This window comes from Lithobates pipiens, unplaced genomic scaffold, assembly GCF_037356315.1.
Source record: "Lithobates pipiens isolate NorthernLeopardFrog02 unplaced genomic scaffold, aLitPip1_a1.2 Scaffold_3, whole genome shotgun sequence".
Taxonomy (NCBI): domain Eukaryota; kingdom Metazoa; phylum Chordata; class Amphibia; order Anura; family Ranidae; genus Lithobates; species Lithobates pipiens.
Genome location: NW_027507790.1, coordinates 130,442,696 through 130,457,694, shown reverse-complemented (window position 1 = coordinate 130,457,694; position 14,999 = coordinate 130,442,696). Strand labels below are relative to the sequence as shown.

At 43.7% G+C, this 14,999-nt stretch overlaps 1 protein-coding gene across 1 annotated transcript in view; it reads left to right on the top strand.

The window, feature by feature from the left end:
• Positions 1–14,999, top strand: part of WDR36 (WD repeat domain 36) — a 119,842-nt gene that overhangs the window by 23,896 nt on the left and 80,947 nt on the right. The window contains exons 6-7 of the mRNA XM_077462297.1: positions 1,536–1,590; positions 5,619–5,751. Of these exons, the coding sequence (XP_077318423.1) occupies positions 1,536–1,590; positions 5,619–5,751 (188 nt within the window). The remainder of the gene's footprint in view (positions 1–1,535; positions 1,591–5,618; positions 5,752–14,999) is intronic.

Below are 14,999 nucleotides of genomic sequence, written 5' to 3'. Positions count from 1 at the left end.
CTTGATTATCATGGGGGGCATGAATGTTAGAAAACAATCTGCGGATATTGATGTCAGTGGATCTACCTGGCATAAAGCCTGTTTGATCGGAGTCAATCAGAGATTTGATTACCGTATTGAGTCTAGTGGCCAAAATTTTAGTCAATATTTTTAAATCACAGTTCAGGAGTGCTATCGGCCTGTAAGAGGCACATTGCTTGGGATCCTTATTAGGTTTCGGAATGAGAACTATATGGGCCTCTCTCATAGTGGCCGGCAGGGAGCCTTGTTGAAGACAGGCTCGGTACATCTGAGCCAGCCTGGGGGCAAGCAGCTCCGCATGGGCTCTGTCAAAGACCAGTGTTTCTTGCCTACAGTCAATCAAGCATGATGGTAAGCGTGTCGTGGTCTGGGGCTGCATGAGGGCTGCTGGCATTGGGGAGCTACAATTCATTGAGGAAACCACGAATGCCAATATGTACTGTGACATACTGAACACTGGGCCGCAGGGCAGCATTGCAACAAGAGGGTTAAGGCAGTGCTGGAAAATAATGGTGGCCACACAAAATATTGACACTTTGGGCCCAATTCGAACATTTTCACTTAGGGGTGTACTTGCTTTTGTTGCCAGCGAATTAGACATTAATGGCTGTGTGTTGAGTTATTTTGAGGGGACAGTAAATGGTACACTGTTATACAAGCTGTACACTGTTATACAAGCTGTACACTCACTACTCTACACTCTAGCAAAGTTTAATTTCTTTAGTGTTGTCACATGAAAAGATATAATATATTTACAAAAATGTGAGGAGATATATATTAGTTAGTTCAGGGCTGTCTTAATCTGGTTTTAGTGCTATTTTAGGTTTCACTTAGTGGCAGTATAAGTGTCAGTTAGTAGTAGTCTTGGGGTCAGTGTGTTTTTTAGTTAGGACAAAATTGTTCACAATTGTTTCTTGGCCCTACTTGCAGGTACAGAGAACAAATAATGCATACATGATGGTGTTACCATGATTGTCAGGAGTGAATTTTATTTTGCAGGGTTGTTTTTTTTTTTTTTTTTTTTTTTTTAGTGGGTTATGGTAATGGCATAAAAATATACAGTTAAATTTCAAGCAAGTTTTATATTTTTATTGGCTTTGGGCAAATTTTGCTTTCATAATAAAACAAAATCAGGAGATATCCATTAACATTTATTAACATATAAAAGCCCAATCTGTCCTGAAAAAAGCAAGATGTAGTTCACCATGCTAGTGAAGAGGTTAAAGCCCAAATGAACTTTCAGTTTAATCAGCGAAATGCATTCCAAGTGCATCAAAACAAAAGGTGTTTTAGAGTATTGCAGTTCTTATTTAAAAATCAATCCACCGATTGGGTAGAAAAAGCTACTACAGCGAAGGGCCCTTGCTCTTGTGTGAAGGCATTGGCCTCTCAGCAAAGATCTGACATGCACCATGCTGAACCAGAGTTGGAGCTCTCCAATAAGCAGGAAATGGGGTTAAGTGGAATATTTCTGTGTGCATAAAAATACTTTTTATTTTTTTTCCTTTTTATAGCAAACTTCTTTATACATTCAAAGGCTGGGAAACTGGTGTGACTGTTCTTCAGCAGGTATGTAAATAAGGCTGTGGTTTCATCACCATTAATAAATTTAACACCCACTGTGCTTTTTTGAGTGTACAAAAATTTAAGAATTTACTCCAACCCACTATAAAAATCTTGTTCCAACAAACCAACAAAAGGGCAGAACAAATGAATCTATATCAATACAGTGATAAGTGTATAAACTGTATATCACCTTGTTAATGTCACAAAAAATATACTGTGTGTGTGTATGTATGTATATATATATATATATATATGTATCTATCCTATCTATCCTATCTATTCTATCTATCTATCTATCTATCTATCTATCTATAGAATCTCTATCTCTAAATCGCATATGTCAAACACAAGCCCCGTGGGCCGAATCCAGCCCGACAGGCCTTGTCATGTCATGTGGCCCTTGCACTCGGTTTTGTAGTCCGAATACATAGTGCAGTCCTGAACTCGGCACTCTGTACGTAGCACACCCCAGATACAATCGGCTCTTTGAGTGCAACCATACTGCTGATGAGGCCCATGATGAAATTGAGTTTGACACCCCTGATCTAAATTTATATTGCTTTAAAACTAGTAGCAAAAATAAATGTGTACATAAATCCCAAAAAGTCCTGCAATGAGCTGAAACAAATGTAGCAAAGCTTCTTTCTTCACTCACTGACTGTGGTGATGACCAATCATCCACCTTTAGAACTCCAAACCAAACACCACATGCTGTTCTCCACCCACATGGATCTGCACTCGCCAATCTGCTGCCAATCAACACACACAAAGCCTGGCTTTACCCGAATGTATTTTGTCAGTATGATGACTTCTTCCAGAGGAAGCCTCGGTAGATGAGGTGCCAGACTTTAAAGATGCCACAGATAAGAGGGCAGAGTCCCTCTTTAAGACAACCTTCTATCTGGTAGAAGAGAGAGGTTCCAGGGAAACGGATGTAAAAGATCCTGCCATATGGCAGCTTCCTATGGTGACACCTGCAAGCTTGATCCCAATCTGCACTGCCTGTGTCCATAGATGCAAACGGTGCTGCTCACTTCACCTCACCCCACCCCATCCTTGTCACTGGCTTTGATAGCAGCAAGAGTGCCTTAGCAAAGCCCATAAGACCAGAAAGTGAGAGAAGAGAGTTGCTGTTGATGGGCACAGTGCTGGATCGAGTCAGGACTAAAAAAAAATGTTTGGGCTTTAAAACCACTTTAGGGGAAAGGTGAAGGCGTTGTGGTAGAAAACAGTGTCGCCTTCTGAATCCAAAAAGAATTACTTTCATGTGCAAGCAGAAGCCCACGTCCGAGCTCCATAAGAAGAACTGGACTTTCAAGTCTACTGGTTCTGGAGGCGTGCCCTCAACACAGTAAAGGGACACCCCTGTTTGCATGAGTGGGGGCATCTTATTGGCCTTTGTAGTTGTCTGAACTCGGGAAGTCTGACAACTGGGTCTGCAGTTCCTTTTGTCCATTCAGACCTGGAGCCCTGGTTCGAAACCCCCACCCCCTGCCAATGGCATCGCAGCTGTCTCAGCCAATCAGGAGGGAGAGTCGCGGACTGCTGAGGCACTCATGGACATTGCTGGCTGAAGGGGGCTGCTGCACACAGAAGGCTTTTTATCTTAACGTGTGTTAAGATAAAAGCCTTCTGCCTTTGCAATCACTTTAAGGGCACGTTCATACAATACGTTCATGAAAACTGATGGGAAAACCGTGCAGACTTCACTTGAAGAGACATCAGTTTCACATCAGTTTTCATGCGCGTTTCTGTGAGTTTTTATGCATGCACTAATGTGGCCTTTTAACACCAATGTTGATGACATGTCCTTTTGTTTACAGTGCAGAAAACTGTCTGCACCATGGTGTGAACAAGGCTTATTGGTATCTTCAGATCCACAAAAAACGTTTTTTTTTTGCCCTGGAAAGACTGCTTTCCCAAGGGGTCATCCAACTTGTGCCAACACCTGACATGTTTTGCAGCTTCTACTCTAGCTTGGTATGCTAGATGGAGGCACCACACACTGTTCGCTCAATGTGCATCAAATGGCGTGGAGCGGCCTTGACTCCTTCTGAGACTACACCCCCTGATGCATTGTATCCTGCCTCTGGTACATGTCATGACTCATGGTGATGCAAATTGAGTTGCGTTTGGTGCCTCTGTATAATATACCTTATTAGGCTGCTGGAAAAAGTGTTTTAGATGCCAGCACCCCTTTCGGCTGTGGGTTGTTTGAGCAGCATCTTTTGGCACTTTAAGCAGCACTCCAAAAACATTCTGTTGCAAATTGTTCACATTTCCGAAGCCAAATGGAGACGTCCAGCCCTTTTTGCACATCCCGATTTTGCAGCCCCACCAATGGTTTCTGTGATTCACAGTGGAGGATCGCCACTATCAGTTGGAGGTGTTACCCTTTGGCCTGGCTTCTGTTCTGGGATTGTTGAAAATCCAGGGTATCCCCATTGTGGGGTACCTGAATGACCTTCTTTTAAGGGAGCAATTGGCTCAGAATCTGACGACCAAAGTAATTGGGCTTAGTCGACAATACGACTCTGGTACGGGGACTGCTCACGCAGGACAAATGCTCAGATGTTGCCTTTTAATATGGCCCCTTTGCCCAGTTTCTCCGCAGGGCGGTGCAACTCAAAATCCACATCAATCCAATCGCAATCAGCATAAAAAGGCAATCTCCTGGGGCGTGGCTGTACGCCAACCATCTATGACGCATAACGTTTACCGGATGTGACGTATCGATACTGACTAACAAGTTAGTGAGGGTGAGAGTTGGAGGTTACACTGTGGGTCCGCCATGACCACAATACGCCGCTACAGTTTTTTCCCAACAGAAGTTTGCCTTTTAATGCTGATTGTGATTGGATTGATTTTTACAATAAATTGCTTTTAAGTTATTACACTTATTACACGAGTCAACCACTTGAAGTTTATCACTTTCATGGACTTTAATTTTATTGAAATTTCCTTCATTTATGTTTTGCTCTCTTTATTTTTAATTACGGTTCTCACTATTCACATGGTGTTATTGTATATTAGTACACTGTTTAGTATTTCATTCACTATTATATTGTGATATCAGTGCCACTATTTTTTTTCATTTAAAATACCTCTATATTTCATGATTATTCTAAGTGGCAGCTCTAGATTATTATTTGCATGAGCGCAGTGGTGGGACTTCAAGCGTGGGCATGCTAGAAATGCTAGACTTGCTGACCAACAGATATAGGATTTTGGTACAGTAAAATAAAGCGAAAGTTGCATATAGTGCAAAATCCTTAACCATTTAAAAATTGTAAGTAAAAATTAAATACTCATAATGATGGTCCGCTAAACATCGTGCACACATAAAATCGCTCATTGTTCATAACTCTGATTGTTCATGGCTGAATTTCTCCTCATTCAGCTAGCTAGTCCTGTCCATGATTTCCAGGTAAACAAGTCATCAGTCTTTGTCCAGTGCCTTACGTGTTACATCTGTTTAAACTTGCTCAGAGGCATACATAATGCCCTCATCTATCACGGAGAATCATTCATTTCCATTTTTCCTATCACCCAGTGTAAACCATTGTGATGCAGATTAACTTTTTTGATCCTTATATGAACACGTTTTCAAGCAATCACAATAGCACCAGTAGCACATTGGCACAGCTAAGACTAAAAGCAGAGAACCCTTAGTTTCTGTCCTATTAATTGCCTATACAATTTTTTTCTCCAATTCCTTAATCCTTAATTTCTCTCGTAGAACCATCTGCGACAGTGCTACTTTGAAATACAAATATGTAAACTTTAAAGAACACTAAAGAGTATGGAAATTTAGTAGGACCAAAAACCTATTAACAAAGATAAGAGTAGTAATAATATGTAAATACTTTGTTTTGGGAAGGCAGGGGTGTAATTTTTAATGCAACAAATAGTTTTAGGTCAGTAAGAGAAGTTTCTAGTATGTAACTTTTTTTTTTTTTTTTTTTATTAAAACGTTATTTATGCTATACTGGTGGCAATAGAAATTTTACTTTTTGAAATTGTAATTCTAGGCTCCTGCAGTTGATGTCGTGGCTGTTGGGCTGACCAGTGGTAAAATTATTGTGCACAACATCAAATTTGATGAAACCCTGATGATTTTTCATCAAGACTGGGGTCCGATTACTGCAATATCTTTCCGTACAGGTGAGTCCACATATTTGTTATGCCAGTTTCCAATAACCTTAAAGGAAATCTGTCAAAAGCATAGTCAGCATTTTCAGAAGGAAAGGTCAAAATTGGCAGGTGCCTGTTACTCTTGCCACAGTATTTGCTCACAACATGTCTTTATACAGTATCTCACAAAAGTGAGTACACCCCTCCACATTTTTGTAAATATTTTACTATCTTCATGTGACAATACTAAAGAAATCACACTTTGCTACAATTTAAAGTAGTGAGTGTACACCTTTTGTATAACAGTGTAAATTTCAGTCCCCTCAAAATAACGCAACACACAGCCATTTAATGTCTAAACCGCTGGCAACAAAAGTGAGTACATGCATGAGTGAAAGTCCAGATTGGGGCCAATTAGCCATTTTCCCTTCCTGGTGTCATGTGACTTGTTAGCGTTACAAGGCCTCAGGTGTGAATCGGAAGCAGGTGCATTAAATTTGGTGTTATTGCTCTCTCTCATACTGGTCACTGGAAGTTCAACATGGCACCTCATGACAAAGAACTCAGAGGATCTGAAAAAAGAATTGTTGCTCTACATAAAGATGGCAAAGGGCCCTAGGCTGTAAGGAGATTGCCAAGGCCCTGAAACTGAGCTGCAGCACGTTGGCTAAGACCATACAGCGGTTTAACAGGACAGGTTCCACTCAAAGGCTATCGCTATGGTCGACCAAAGAAGTTGCGTGCATGTACTTGGCGTCATAACCAGAGGTTGTCTTTGGGAAATGGACGTATGAGTGCTGCCAGCCTCGCTGCAGAGGTTAAAGGGATGGGGGGGGGGGGGGGTCAGCCTGTCAGTGCTCACGCCGCACACTGCATCAAATTTGGTCTGCATGGCTGTTGTCCCAGAAGGATGCCTCTTCTAAAGATGATGCACAAGAAAGCCCACAAACGGTTTACTGAAGACAAGCAGACTAAGGACATGGATTACTAGAACCATTTCCTGTGGTCTGATGAGACCAAGATCAAATTATTTGGTACAGATGGTGTCAAGTGTGATGGCAAACGGGGAGGAGTACAAAGACAGGTGTCTTGCCTACAGTCAAGCATGGTGCTGGGAGTGTCATGGTCTGGGGCTGCATGAGTGCAGTCAATTCCTCTTTAAAGAGATGGTCTTGACTTTTGGCACAGTTCATACCTTGTTAGAATTGGAGGATCAGCTTGAAGCTTCTACCAGTACTGCTACCTATCTAGACTTCTTTAGAAGTCCCAAGACTACCAAGATCTTTCCGGTGCACCCGCTGTTCCTAACCATTCTTTCTTTATAGAGTGTGGGAGGCTTTTGACAAGCTGTTTACATCTTCCAAAAGGTTGTCAGCTCTTTTCCTCTGTGAGGAGACTTTATTAACAAGTGCACTGTTCCGCTGTTGATCCAGCAGTAACCTAATAACAAAGCACTAACCCATGGAGGTTTTACTGGTTTTTAAGGATCCTATTGGTAAACTTTAGTATATTCTTTGCAAAAACGTTCTACTTGTATGATGCAGGGCTCAGGACTTCTGTTCATAGACCATAAATGCAAAACCAAAAGCCTATTCATTTTTGTATCCGTTCCTTGAGTACCCCGGGTTTGTGCTCACTTACACAACAGTAGATCACAGATACAAGGTTGTTGGGCTAAAAGTACCGAATAGCTTGCATTCTCCTGATGGCCTAACGGCACTCAGACAGCTATTCCTTTGTTCACGGAGGATTGTCCAGTTACAATATTTCTCATCACCTCCGTCTCTAGCTCCCTCTCGGGAGCACATAATCTGGCCTATCTGGCTAAAATATATTTCTCTTTCGTTCACTGACAGACACAGAGCTCCATTATTCAGAACCATTGGGTTATACCACCCCCTACAGGCGTGTAGGACACTAGGCAGAAAAAGACTTGGCTACGCCTATGGGCAGTCCTAGGTGGTATTCACCCCCCTCTCTGCTATAGGCCTTCATTTTTATTTTTCTGCCTAGTCAGGATCTAGTTCCCTGCTGGGATCTCTAGTCCTGGGAATGATTTTTTGTTTTTTGTTTTATTTTTTCCTGGATTTTTCTCCGATGAGATCTACAGTCAACTTCTGGGCTGGACACTAAGATCCAGTGGTCTCCCCAGTCTGGCCAGTGCGTGCGAGCAGACCGCTGCTACCCGCTAGGTTGGCTGCGACTTAGCTGGACGGGGCTGGCCTTGTGAGTTGAGTTGAACTCCTCGCGAGGTCGCATAAGACCAGGTCTCAGCCTAAATCACAGCGTTCCTCATGGCCAACAGCCCCCCCCCCCCCCCCCCCCCACTTTGGTGGCGAGGAGATCTGTCTGGGAGCGCTTCGCTGGATCGGTAAGTACGGGGGCCCTCTCCTCCTTCCTTGGATGTGGCTTGGGGCTCAGGTATACCCTGGGGTGGTCGGTCCCTCTGGCTTTTTCCTGCCCCCTTGGGCCCACCTGCTACAATGGTTGAGCCTAGGAGGCGGGTGACTGGACATACGCGATGGGGGGACTGCCTGTGGCGGCCCTCCCATAATTTAGGCCACGGCTTTGCAGCTACCGACTGGCAGCAGAGGGGGCGCCCCCAGGGCAGGCGACAGGACACCACTTTACATTTTTGTGCGTCCGCCCTTTGTTCATTGGATTGGTCCAGTCCCCTCTGCCTCATGGTCGCCTCCTGCCAGAGAAGCGACGCTGTGGGGGTCCTCGCCCCCCCTGTGAGGGACCTCGGTCTCTGTCCACTGTGCAGCCTGGGGTGGCGGGATTCTTAGTTGGTGGGCCCCCTTTTTGAGTTTTTTTTTTTTTTTTTTTTGTGGTGGCGCTTAGGCATATAGCCTAGAAAATGGCTATGCATATCTGGCTCTGCCGTCACAGATGTGGCTCACCTTGCGGGCTTGGTGGCTACGCTCTTTGTCCTGTCAGGGAGTGAGGATTCCTCCACAACTGTAGTGGTACATGAAAAGGCGCTGGTTGTCGTACTTCGTACATCTGTACGGGAACTTTTCAAGATGGGAGATGCGGCGGAAGGCCGGTTCCCCTTTTGGCACCCATAAACCGTCTTGTCCGGTGAAAGCGTTCCCTTCTCTCTTATTTTGCCAAATTTTGTCCATGAAGACTGGGAGTCTCCAAAGTGCCCCTTTTTGGTTCCAAAAACACTTGCTGTGAGGTACCCCTTTGAGGAGTCCCTCCTTCAGAAGTGGACTGTTCCACCAGTAGTGGACCTCCCTGTCTCTAGGCTGCTCAAGGCAACCATGATTCCAATAGAGCAATCTGTGGCTTCTAAAGATCCAGCTGACATACCTGGAGGGGGAACAGAATCCCCCTGTCTTTGCTGCGTTTGGGGCACTTCCAGAGCATGTGCAAAAGGTCACCATTGTCCTTCTGACATTTTGGATATAGGGGTGTGTCATGTACTCCCCATTTGTGGAGACGTGCCAGAGTTCTGTATGCCAATGTAACAAATAAAGATGGGACCGTTTTTTGAGAGGCGGATACTGAGACCAGGGGAGCAGAGGTGAGGCAAAGGTTCCAAGTCTCCCCATCTATGACTCCCACATCCTCCTCCCATTTGCGTCTACAAGGTAGTTTGGCTGGATCTTGAATTGTGTTGGGAAGCACATTATAACATCTAGAGATCATACCCTTCTTTTCACCTTCCATTAGGGTCCCTTGTATTAGTGGGTGGTCTATCAATCTAAGCTCTGTTTGTCTTGACTGCGTCTGTAGTGCGTGTCGCAGCTGCAAATAGTTGTCAAAATTAGTATGTGTTATGTTAAATTCTGTGTTTTAGCTCCATGAACGATTTAAGGATAGTCCCATTATATATTTGTGCCATGTATCTTATGCCCGCACTGTCCCAGTTCCCGAAATCTCTAAGTTTGTATAGCTCTTTAAGGTTCAGGTTTCGCCACAAGGGAGTATGGGACAGATAGCCCCGTATCCCCAGCAGCCTTTTAAAGTTGGACCATAGTGTTTTAAAAGGAGTATTAATGGAGCCCCAGGATCTAAATGTGGATAGCCCGCCTCCAGACACATCAGCGGCGTTGTATTATCGTCAGCTGTAACATGGAGGAGCCTGTGTATCGCATCTGACGTATTCATTAATCCCCAGCCTCCCAGCTGTTGTAGCTGTGAAGCAATGTAATAGGCTCTAGAGTGAGATGCTGCCAGTCCTTCATCTTTATTATATTGCAACGTCGATGAGCTAATTCTTGCTGTTTTTTACGCCATATACGTTCCCTAAACTGGGAGTCTATCCTATCAAACCAGCTTCGAGGAATCCAGGCCAGGGAGTTGTTAAAAATGTACATTAATTTGGTTGCCCATAACATCTTTATAAGGTTAATTCTTCCTACTACAGATAGAGGCAGTTTGCACCAGGCATTGGATTTATGCATGCAATGGAAAAACAAGTCTCTGGATGGTGGTTGGGGTTTCACTACAGCAGGGTGCATAGTGCAAACCATTATGTGGAATATTCAAAGTTCTCCTTTTTTGTACGCCTGGACTAGAAGAGGCGGTTAGTAGAAAGCGTGGGGGGGGGGGGGGGAGGAGGGCTCCAACCCTCCACCCCTCCACTACCCTACAAACCTCCCATGTAGCAGGATTAAGGACCCTAATGCTGGGTGTTTGTTTGCTAAGCTTTGAGTGTTCTCTCCTCGCGATCTAGCCATTATGCAGCTGCAGTAGGTCGATCCTGTTCTGCCTCTGCTTTTACCTGGCCACCACTGGCTAGGAAAGTAGCTGATCAGACTGCTCTTATTGGCTGCATGGAGGCTAGAGAAGAGATTTGGGGTCTAATAGACAACAGATCTCTCCCTATAGAGGACCTATCACAGCCCATGCTGTCACAAGGGATGTTGTTTATCCCTTTTGATAACAAAGTTAATCCAAAAAACAAAGTTTAAAATAAATAATAAAACATATTTTTTACAGCGCCCCTGTCCCACCATGCTTACGCGCTAATGCGAACGCATACGTTACATGTGTAACGCATGTAAACGTTGATCGCATATATACTGTGCCGCGCTACTAATACTCCTCAATTGATAAAACCTGTGCTATAAAACAATATAGATATAATGTGCAACATAAAAAACGTGTCTTTCAATAAAAGTTAAAGAGGAATTAAACCCTGATGAGTTTACTTCCTCTTTCATTCCCTGCAAAGGCAAAGCATAATGGACTACTATGCATCGCATAGTAGCCCATTATGTGTCACTTACCTGACACAGGAGCCAGCGAAGTCGCCGCTGTCCCCTGTAGTCCGCCGCATCCATCTTGTTGGTGGGGTCTCGCAGCTCCGCCGCTGTCATTCAGCGAAGCCGCGATGACGTCACTCCCACGCATGCGCACGGGAGCTGACACGCGCGGCAACTCCGTCGCTGAGAATGCCACGCTCAGTGCGCCTGCGCGCCGCTGTCTACGGCGCATGCGCCGTAGACAGCGGTGCCCGTTTTCGGGCAAATATCTCCTAAACCATATAGGTTTAGGAGATATTGCTTGGACCTACAGGTAAGCCTTAATCTAGGCTTACCTGTAGGTCAAAGTGGTTTGTAAGGGTTTACAACCACTTTAAATATACTATAAAGTGCTTGTGCTCCGTGAATCATACACAGTCCATAATGATAGTAAACAAAGTCCATCAAAATGAATAAAGTGATGAGGTGTCTTCATGCAATGTGCACTCCTCCCCCCCATCAGTTGTACCCTCACCTTAAGGGCTTAGAAAGTAAGCCTATGGTTATCAGCAGTTAGCCAGGATCATACTTATGTCTCCTATTAGTATACTGGCTGCTGTATGGTGATGCTCCACACTGGTCACCTCCTGCTCCTGATAATAGCCCAGCTTTAAAAGGATACCAGTATCTCCTGGTCACTTCCAGCAAGCCTCCTCATATATGCCACATAGGGAAAATGATAGACGCATACAATAGTGTGATACCGTCTGAGAAACTTTTAATCTTTAAAAAAACACTCAATTTACATTCAACTCACATTTGCATAATAAAAACATCGCTTGTAAAGTGCTGTGGTAGGCAGGGGGGATAGGGTCACCTGGATCTGCAGCCCTGGTTTCAGTGTTCAGTGTATCCTATGCCTCCTCTCCAGACCACTTCCTGCTTCCCACACGTCAATCAGGCTCCTCCTACCGGTTTTGTCACAGATCTCGTGACTTCCTCTGGCATTTCTGAATGCCTGACGTATTTGCTTACTACATATACCGGCCGGTGCCGCCATTTTCTTGTAGCCCCAGCTTATTATTATGTTAAAACACAATCGCCGCCATTTTTTGTAGCCCTCTGTTATAATTAGATAGCGATCCAGTGTATTACACCCTGAGGTGTATATAATGCTCAATAGCCTTGCAGGAATAAATAAAAGGAGGAATTGTATTGCAATTAAAACATAATTCATATATATTAAACCACTAGTATCAAGACATGACACTATTGACAAGGGAGACCCCTAGTGGAAAGAAATAACTATTGAAAGAGAATTACCATAGGGTCCTGACAATAGCCACTATCCCATTGCCTTGATATATTATGTATAGCAATGTGATATTTAAATTGCTTACATTGTACATACATTTATAGCAAGAAAAACACATAATTGCCCAACCTTAAAAATGACCTCCAATTTGAACATTATATAGAAGGGAACTTTAAAATGGGAAATCTGCAGAATATATTATAAAAATCATATATAGACAATACTCATCTCCATAGAGTCCAATCTAATAATACTGAAATGAACTGCATTATAATTGCGTCTACTTACATGGATTAAAAAATGTAAATGTTAAAATTGGCCAGGAAACAATTGAGGTCAAATTCCTTATCCAATCCTCTGGGCACCAAACTACCCAGTTGGTATACCCACCAAGATTCCCTTTGAGCATCCTAACCAACTTCCTCTCATGTTGCCATCTTGGACACCCTTTTTTTATGCATGGTAGTATTTAATTAGGCAGCACTTTAGTGTTTGTTTGCAGTTTTGGTAAGGTTCCGAACCCTTAAAATTGCAATCTATTATAATAAATTGAGGTTTATTTAGTGGTTTAATTATGTCCCATAAGTTGATATTGCACAATTTAGAGCTATTTAGCCTAGCGCTAGTTATAAAACATTAATTTGGTCTTTGGCCCAGTGCATGTGGGTCATACTCCCAATCTGTTCGATTCCCAAACCAAAAGGGCGTACCTACCTTATCTTCGATCTCAGGACCTAAATTTATTAATTTTTTTTAGTTCAGGCTTAGAAATGTTGCATACAATTACTCAAATCTATCTCAGCCTTTGTTCACCAGGGAAACGGTCTGGCCTTGGCATCTAGGATGTGTACTGATATGTCCCCAGTTTTCCAGTGCATCAGTGATTCGTTTACTTTGCTGTGAGCTCTCAACGCTTCCAATTTCTGCCCTTGCCATTTGGCCTGTCCTCGACACTGGGTGTTGACCAAGGTTTTGGTCCATCTGCTTACCTTGCTGAGCTCCCAAGGCATCCCCGTTGTGGGATATCTGAACGGTCTACTTCCGAGGGAGCAGCTGGCACAGAACCTGACTAACGTAGCTTGATTTGTCCAGAACCTGCAAGATCTTGGCTGGTTCCTGAACCCTCAGAAGTCTACACTGGAACCGACTTATTGTTAGAGGTATCTGGGGGTTCATCTTTTATGCAGCTCAAGCTAGAGTTTTTCTTCCTTGGGAGAAACTTTAAACTCTCCACTCTTAGACTTTGGACCCTCTGTCTGAGTTGCCTCATTCTCCGCTTCTGCATCAGAATTCTGAGAAGAATGGTAGCCACCTTTTGAGGCAGTTCTATTCCCCAGTTCCACTCCTTGTCTTTACAAGACAACATCCTGTCATCATGGGACAAGGTCAGTCTAGTCTTTAAAACATACTGACCTGCCTGTCTCCAAAGAACAGGCTGCCTCTGACCTAGTGGCTTGGGAATCCAGCTCTGGATTTGAGGAACATTTTTCCTTCCAATGTCTCTGAAGCTCCTCAGACACCAGTCTACCAGGCTGGAGCGTTGTTTTAGACTCCGTCAGTGCAGGGGTCTTGTACATCAGACACCTTGACTAGAGGGTCATTAATACTGTTGGACAGTGCCATGGCAATGGCGCACAGCAATTTTTAGGGAAGGACCAGAAGGTATGCCATGGCAAGGGAGAGAGAAATAAGTCTGTCCTGGCCAAACTTGCACATTACAGCCTTATCCATCATTTTACATCCTAGGAGTGGACAGTTGGTACGGTAGGTAGACTTCCTTACCTGGCAGTACATAGACTTGGGGGAATGGTCCCTACACCCACAGCTGTAGACAACACTGGATGTGGTTCCTCTTCATACTTGACACTGTCAAGTCATGGTCCAATAGGAGGGAGCCTGGAACCTGACACCAAGCTGCAGTCCAGCAGTTGAAACACTGTGCTCTAGAGATACTCTTGCCCAGCAGGTGTCTGTGCATTTTCATATTTTCTGGTAGAAAAGTAAGGTAGAAAAGGTCTCTACCACAATTTATTGCAGTCTGTTATTTTTCCTTACTTCCTGTCCAGTTCATAATGAACCGAGAGAAAACAGAAATATCTTGTATTGGGCACACAATCTCACAGAGATGTGTCCATATGGACACGGCATTAAAAAAAAAAAAAAAAAAAAAGGTCTTTAAAAGGAAAAAAATATCTTGAATGAAAGAATAATGTAACTTATACAATTGCGATGCAAGCCATATTGTAACTTAATCAATCCACAGCACTGTAATGTTTTGTAAAATTCAGTACAATATGGCAACCTGGAGGTGTTCAGTACACAGTTGTTCCTGTTTTTGTGGTCAGCTTAGTGATTTTTCCCAGAAGTCTACACTAAGATGCAGACTTCTGGGAAGGATTTGGATCTTGTGGGAATTTCAGAGACCTGGTCCAACAGCTCTCATGATTGGCTGGCAACCAGTCAAGGATATACCCTTTATCGCAAGGATAGAGGGGGTAAAAAGGGGGAGGATATCAAGAATGATGTACAAGTGAATGTGAGAGATGGCATCACTGAGGGAGCTAGGGAGGAGATGGAATCCTTATGGGTAGAGCTCCAAAGGGATGAAGCTAAGGGGAAAATTAATACTGGAAGTATACTATAGGCCCTCTAACCTGAGTGAGGAGGGGGAGACATATCCTATCACAAATTGGATTAGCAGCAAGAATGGGAAGTGTTATCCTAATGGGGGATTTTTATTATCCAGACAGACTGGGCGGAGGGAA